This window comes from Ahaetulla prasina, chromosome 6 (genome assembly GCF_028640845.1).
Source record: "Ahaetulla prasina isolate Xishuangbanna chromosome 6, ASM2864084v1, whole genome shotgun sequence".
Classification (NCBI taxonomy): domain Eukaryota; kingdom Metazoa; phylum Chordata; class Lepidosauria; order Squamata; family Colubridae; genus Ahaetulla; species Ahaetulla prasina.
Genome location: NC_080544.1, coordinates 1,993,689 through 2,001,264, shown reverse-complemented (window position 1 = coordinate 2,001,264; position 7,576 = coordinate 1,993,689). Strand labels below are relative to the sequence as shown.

The window sequence follows — 7,576 nt, the reverse complement described above, 5'->3', positions numbered from 1 at the left end:
GCGCCCGCCTCGGCCTGGCGTGACACGGCCGCCGCGCCCGCCCCCTCGGCCTCCGCCTGGCCCCGCCTCAGCGCCCGCTCGCCGGGAAGGGGCGGGGAAGAAGCGCCCGGGCCCCCGTGAGGCCAGAGCCGCGGCCGCCGGCATGAGGAGGTCGGAGGAGGCGCCGCGCGCCAAGAGGCCGAAGCTGCGGGACGAGCCGGGCCGCCTGAGGTAAGCGCGCGAGACGGCGGGGAAGGAAGGAAGGAAGGGCCGCTCGGTTCTTCTGCCCGGGCTCGGTGCGCTCCCTCCCCGGCTTGGCTGGGCAGAAAGAGCGGCGTCGTGCTGCAAATCCTTCTTCTCGGGCCCCGTGGAGAAACAGAATCGTTTTAGATTAAACAGAGTTGGAAAGGGTCCTGGTAGGTCATCTAGTCCACCCTGCCGAAGCACACCATTTCTGACAGAGGGCAGTCCAGGCTCTCCTTGAAAGCTTCCAGGGATGAAGCTCCCACAACGACAACGACAACGACAACAAAACAACGTGGCCCTGCGGGGAGAGAGAGACCCTCCCCCCAGTGTTCACCTTCCCTGGGCTGTCAGACTCCTGAATGGCACATAACATATGTAGTATGTTATAATATAATAATATATAAGTATGTAGTATGTCATCCTCTACATCATAAGTATGTAGTATGTCATCATCTACACCATAAGTATGTAGCATGTAGTATGTCATCTACATCATAAGCAAGTGGTATGTCATCATCTACCTCATAAGTATGTAGTATGATAGACTTGCAGGGCCGGTGCAACATGCAACATGCTTATATTGGTGCAATGTCATCTACATCTTAAGTATGTAGCATGTAGTACGTCATCATCTACATCATAACTATGTAGTATGTCATCTACATCATAACTATGTAGTATGTCATCTACATCATAAGTAAGTGGTATGTCATCATCTACCTCATAAGTATGTAGTATGATAGACTTGCAGGGCCGTTGCAACATGCAACATGCTTATATTGGTGCAATGTTATGCACATATATGCATAGAGGAGTGTGTGTTAGTATGATTTACTGGGTTAGGGATTTTCTTTCTTTCACTGGGAGTTATTGAGATGTGTTGTGTTGGCGGTGGTGCGCTAAGGGAGGCTCAGCCAATCTCATTGTACACACATTGTGCATTGACAATAAAGGTTTGAATTGAATTGAGAGAAACACCCACATATACACACCCAGTCGGAGTGAAGGCTTCCCAGGGTCAAAACTTTTCCTCTTGGTTGCAATGCTGGGTTTGCATGCAACACCTTGGAAGGTGACACGCACGCACACTTGTGCAAAAGTCTTATCCCCCGCCAAGCTTGGCTTTTTTTAATGGTCATCCATAAATATTGTTCGGTTTTTAAATATCACTTGTTGAAATATTCCCTCCCCCCGTGTGTGTGTGTGTGTGTGTGTGTGTGTGTGTGTGTGTGTGTGTAGAGCAGCCCTGCTTGATGCAGAAGTCTGATTTTTCTGCCTGTCAAATTCTGGGACAGACTGGGATCCTGTGATTGACAGGGCGATCTTTTCTTAGGGAGCTTCCAATGAATTGCACTCATGTGTAAAGCAAAAAGCATATTGTGTACAAACCTGGTGTAAATAGGCTTTTTAGCCCAATAATCATTTTGGCATGAAACAGTAGGGCACATTCAGAGGTCAGTAAGGGCAGCAGGTGGGGTAGATACAGATTATCAGAGTTGGAAGGGACCTTGGAGGTCTTCTAGTCCAACCCCCTGCTCAAGCAGGAAGCCCCTATATCATTTCTGTCCATCTCTTCTTGAAAGCCTCCAGTGATGAAGCTCCCACAACTTCTGAAGGCAACTTCTGTTCCAGGAGTTGATTGTTCTCACTGTCAGGATATTTCTCCTTATTTCCAGGTTAAATCTCTTTGGTCAGTTTCCATCCATTATTCCTTGTCTGGCCTTCGGGTGCTTTGGAGAATAGCTTGACCCCCTTCCTCTGTATGGCATCCACTCAAATATTGGAAGACTGCTATCATGTAATCCATGGTCCTTCTCTTCACTAGACTTAGCCATGCCCAGTTCCTGTAACCGTGTATGTTTTAGCCTCCAAGCTTTTGCACAGCATTTTGTGTGTGTGTGTATATACAATTAAACCTTGAAGCTGAATATACATACATACATTCATACATACATACATACATACATACATACATATTTGTTTTCTGAGGTTTTCACGGGTGTTTGTATGTAGGTCTTTGGTTATTCGGGTTTTCTCCCATGTAAAATTGGAAGTGTCTTGGCGACGTTTCGACGAAGTCTCATTCGTCATCTTCAGGCTTCAGCTTCGTGCTTCTGGGAGCAATGTGTGATCGCAGCTGTTTCTTCCTTTTAACTGCTAGTGGGGGTTTGAACTGATTGGGTTCAGCCAAGCTCCCACCCAATCAGTTCAAACCCCCACTAGCAGTTAAAGGAAGAAACAGCTGCGATCACACATTGCTCCCAGAAGCACGGTTGAAGCCTGAAGATGACGAATGAGACTTCGTCGAAACGTCGCCAAGACACTTCCAATTTTACACGGGAGAAAACCCGAACAACCAAAGACCTATATATATATATATATATATATATATTCAGCTTCAAGGTCTAATTGAGCTGATATCCCAGAATAATGAATCCATTCAAATGATAATTTATTAAACTGTATCAATAAATTTATGAAAAAATATTAAAAATTGCATTTCCCTTTTTCAGCTTGGCAAAATCAAGCCTTGCTCTTGTCTCCACTGACTAGGATGCCCCCCCTTCTCCCCCCTCAGCTTTTTTAATTGGCTCCAAACTACCTGCCAATTTGAGCCTAGAGGTACTCTGTGTTTTAAATAGTCAATGAACATGGCAGGGTTAGATGTACTGTATCTGAGTGGCCACTGGATGGCAGCAAAATGTTGGTAGTTTTGCTGGGTTTGCCACCTAGGGTTTCTTTTAAGTGTGTTAAATAATTATTAAAACGAATACAAATTAAGAAAAAAAGAATAAAAAGAAAAATGAGAAAGTGCAGAAAATACACAATAGAAAGAAAAATAAAGAAGGAAGAAAAACTAAGCACAGTAAAGGAAAAGTATATAAAGAAATAACTTCCCCCTTCAAATAATTTTAGTAACATCAACTTACCTTAAAATACAACAAAGGATGTCTTCCTGTGGTTCATCTCTTTGCCTATAAACAAATTTTAAAAACTTTATTGTCAGTCCTGATCAACAAAAGTTCATTAAGGGTTATTGTGTCTCCCCCCACCCTCCCAATTTGATTTTAAGAGGCTTCCTGGACTGCGGTTCTATTGGCAAGGTTTTTCAGAAATGGTTTGCCATTGCCTCCTTCCTAGAGGTAAGAGAAAGTGACTGGCTCAAGATCACCCAGCTGGCTTTGTGCCTAATGTGGGACTAGAACTCACAATCTCCCAGTTTCTAGCCTGATGCATTACGACTACAGCAAACTGGCTATCTAATATATATCTTGCTGTTGTGGTTGTTAGTCATGAAGTCGTGTCCGACCCATCGCGACCCCATGGACAACGTTCCTCCAGGCCTTCCTGTCCTCCACCATCCCCAGGAGTCCATTTAGGCCATGGTGGATTTGAATCATGATTTAAATCACAATTTAAATCACGATTTAAACCACTAGTAAAAAGCCTTGTTTTAAATCAACTCGATTTAAATCATAATTTTTAAAGAGAAACTGTCATCTCTGTCCCACAGCGGCTCCTCCTCTTACCTGCTGTTGACTCACCGACAGTCCCAATATTGCAGAATAGACAGCCTCCTGCTACATAACTTAAGCTCCATTTCATACGTTATTGATGTATCTTAAATAGATAACTATCTTTAGATAGATTTTTACTCCAAAAGCATTTTATTAAAATAAATTTGATATAAATAAAAAAATCTGATTTAAATAAAAAACATTTTTAAATTTTTTTAAAAAAATCATCAATTTTTATCCACCCTGATTTAAGTTCACGCCGACTGCTTCAGTGACTCCATCCAGCCACCTCATTCTCTGCCGTCCCTTTCTTCTTTTGCCCTCAATTGTTCCCAGCATTAGGCTCTTCTCCAGTGAGTCTTTCCTTCTCATTAGGTGGCCAAAGTATTTGAGTTTCATCTTCAGGATCTGGCCTTCTAAAGAGCAGTCAGTCAGGGTTGATTTTCCCTTGGACTGATCGGTTTGATCGCCTTGCAGTCCAAGGGACTGTCAGGAGTCTTCTCCAGCACCATAGTTCAAAGGCCTCAATTCTTTGGCGCTCAGCCTTCCTTATGGTCCAACTTTCACAGCCATAGATTGCAACTGGGAAAACCATGTATTTTAACTTCGATCAAATAGATTTACTTTATATACCTTTCTTTCTTTTATTGCTAACAATCTGTAGTCCCTTCAAATAAAACCCTTCTTTTTACTTATTTTCCTTATCCCTTCCCACAGACTTCTTCAAAGCTTTAATGAGTCTCTTTTGTAAATTCAGTATGGGAAAGTTATCTGTGTCACTCTTTTGACTTGTTTTATGCATTCCCCTTTTAAGTATTAAGACATCAGCTGGTTTTGTTTGGACATCCAGGTTAGTACCTTTTCCATATCATTCTTTTCCTTGTTAGAATCACTTTCAGATGAGTCTCAGACTTGTATGGTAAAATGTGTTCCTTTTCCAAATACAGTCTGTCAGGCTGTCTTTATGGCAAATACTCTTAAATGGCAAAAACTCTTAAAATTAATTTCTGGGCCCATTGCTTACAGATATCCTTCCATTTGTCTGGTGTTAAAAGTATTTTTTTCCAGTCTTTATTAGTAAGTCAGATTTAAGTATTGTTCTCCTTTAATTGTAAACTTGAGTTCCTTTTGGTTCCTTCTAGTGTCTAATATTCAAAGTTTTAGCACTTCAGTAAGAGCACTTGTTTTTAAAGAATCAAAACAACATTATCTTCCCATAGGAAGGATTCTGATAATTAATTCCAAAATCTTATTTCAAGTCCATCTGGACTTCTAATCTGTTTGTAACTTTCCAAAAGCAAAATCCTAATCACCATTTTGCTGTTTAATTTTTTTAAAAAAGTGTGTGTGTGGGGAGAACTGACTATGTTGAATAAACTTGTAAACAGTGGCAGCAAAGAAACAAAGAGGACTCTGGCTATTTGCTGAGGTTTAGCAAACATCTGGATTTTTGCAGCTCAAATATGGCAGCTGTAGAGCTGGAGAAGGGCTGTTGCATCATCTCAGATGTTCAGGTATGGGAGCCAAAATACAATGGCTGTGAAGCATCCAGCAGTTTGAGAATTAGAGTCTGTTACCATTGGGTCACTGTGACTCTCGCAGAAAACCTTTCTCCAAAGTGAAGGTTCACTGCAATTAGTTCACACAGCACGAAAAGCTAAAGCATTTGCATTGTAGCAACCCAGACAATGGAGATTAAAAGTAGGGGATATCTGCTTGTTATTAACATTCAGTATAATATAGCTAAGTGAACCATAAATACAAATTGGTTTGCTTTTTGTTTCTTCCCTGGAGTTAAATGTTGTGAATAGTCCATAATACACAGCAACTAATATAAAACCCGAAAGAAAAGTTTGTTCTAAGGAAAATTGGATTTATTTATTTATTAAAATTGCTTGCCACCCATCTCATTGCAAGGAATTCTGGGCAGCTTACAATACATAGATAGGTGGATGGATGGATGGATGGATGGATCGATCGATCGATCGATGGACGGATGCTTTACAGCCCTCTCTAAGCAGTTTACATAGTCACCATATTGCCCCTAACAATCTGGGTCCTCATTTTACCAGCCTCGGAAACATGGAAGGCTGAGTCAACCTTGACTCAGCATGGAAGGCTGAGTCAACTGGTAAGGATCGAACTCCTGACAGTGAGCTGAATTAGCTTGCAATACTACATTCTAACCACTGTGCCATCATGGCACAATACAATCAGGGGTCCTATTCAGCAGGTTCTGACAGGTTCTGGAGAACCGGTAGTGGAAATTTTGAGTAGTTCAGAGAACTGTCAAATACCACTTCTGGCTGGCCCCAGAGTGGGGTGGGAATGGAGATTTTGCAATATCCTTCCCCTGCCAGGGTCACCAAGTAACGCCCACCAAGCCACACCATGCCCACAGAACCGGTAGTAAAAAAATTTGAATTCCACCACAGTACAGTACAATACAATACAATACAATACAATACAATACAATACAGTACAGTACAGTACAGTACAGTACCGTACCACACCACACCACACCATACCATACCAGGTTATGACTAAAAGATGGGGATGGAGGGAGAGAATGCACAGGGGTGAGGTAGGATCTGCTATTATCATGGTCGACTAACCAACTCAAGTGATTGACTTCTCCACTGCCACAAGCCAACTGGCAGAGGCAGATCTTCAGGCTCCCTGTCTGGAGAGTGGCAGTTTCTTTTCGTTCTCTCATTTGCAACAGAAATTGGCAAAGTTCACAAATTATGCCGAGTGTCAGATATGGTAGCCTTGAAGTCAGCTCCCAGACAGCCTGGTTGGTAAATTGAAGGTACCAGCTTTGTATGATACGTGACACCTCTGCGTCTGAAGATGATGAGCGCTTAGATCCATTTCAAAATATGCAAGAGTTATTTACAAAGTGCTTCCCCATGCCAGCTGGGGAGTCCTGGGAGTTGAAGTCCGTACATCTTAAACATTGTTTAGATTGATAAAACACTGCTTATCAATCTTTAAAGATTCAGTGCTCAGAGTCAGACCAGAATCTTGAAATAACGTAAGCAGCTTTAATGAATAACAGATAGCTGTTGCATTTCGTGCAAAGTTCAAAGTGCATCTTCCAAATAAAATAAAATATGCAGAGCCCTTCGTTTTAATTCTGCTTTGTTTTTGTGAATTCAAGATTGTCCTTTGGAGCATTGGACTCCAGCAGTGAATATCTCGTGTCTCTTTTGAACTCCATGCAAAAGTCCTTTATTCTCCATTTTAAGATGCTAATATTTTAATAGATCATGTTGCCATGTCACCTTTTGATTAGTTTTATTTCATCCGAATTTTTACAGTTTAAAATTATTGCTATTTGTACATTGGGTAGTTTTAGCTGTTCTTAATTTAATTTCTTGTGATTTTAAAATATTTTACCAAAAAACATTCCTTTTTTAAAGCAGCAGTTAAAAACAAAACAAAAAACAAAAAAACAACCACCACATAGCAGTGTGTATAAATCTGAAAAATAGGAGATCAAAGTCTGTTAAGTGCACACAAAGTATTTCATTAAACAATTTTAATACAGAGTGAAATTAATCTTGTGTGTTACATACTAGAACAAAGCTCACTGAGTAAAATATAAAGCAGGGGTTATACAAAAGGTTAACTAACAAATACCATACTGGTTTCTTTCAAATTAAAATATCCTTATTTTGCGTAAGCAAATTCTTGGTCCTTATGGCACATCTAAACATAACAGGAGGTAATACAGTAGGGATACAGTTCCATTTAAAGAAAGAAAAGACGCAATGCCAAATAAATGTTAGTTGACCAGGGAGATTAAAAAAACGTATTTGCAGAGAAAA

The 7,576-nt window shown here is 41.1% G+C and overlaps 1 protein-coding gene across 1 annotated transcript in view; it reads left to right on the top strand.

Annotated features, from left to right (window-relative positions):
- Positions 1-76: 76 nt before the first annotated feature.
- Positions 77-7,576, top strand: part of ADK (adenosine kinase) — a 283,761-nt gene continuing 276,261 nt past the window's right edge. Inside the window, exon 1 of the mRNA XM_058188632.1 lies at positions 77-210. Coding sequence (XP_058044615.1) covers positions 143-210 — 68 coding nt within the window. The 5' untranslated portion in view covers positions 77-142. The remainder of the gene's footprint in view (positions 211-7,576) is intronic.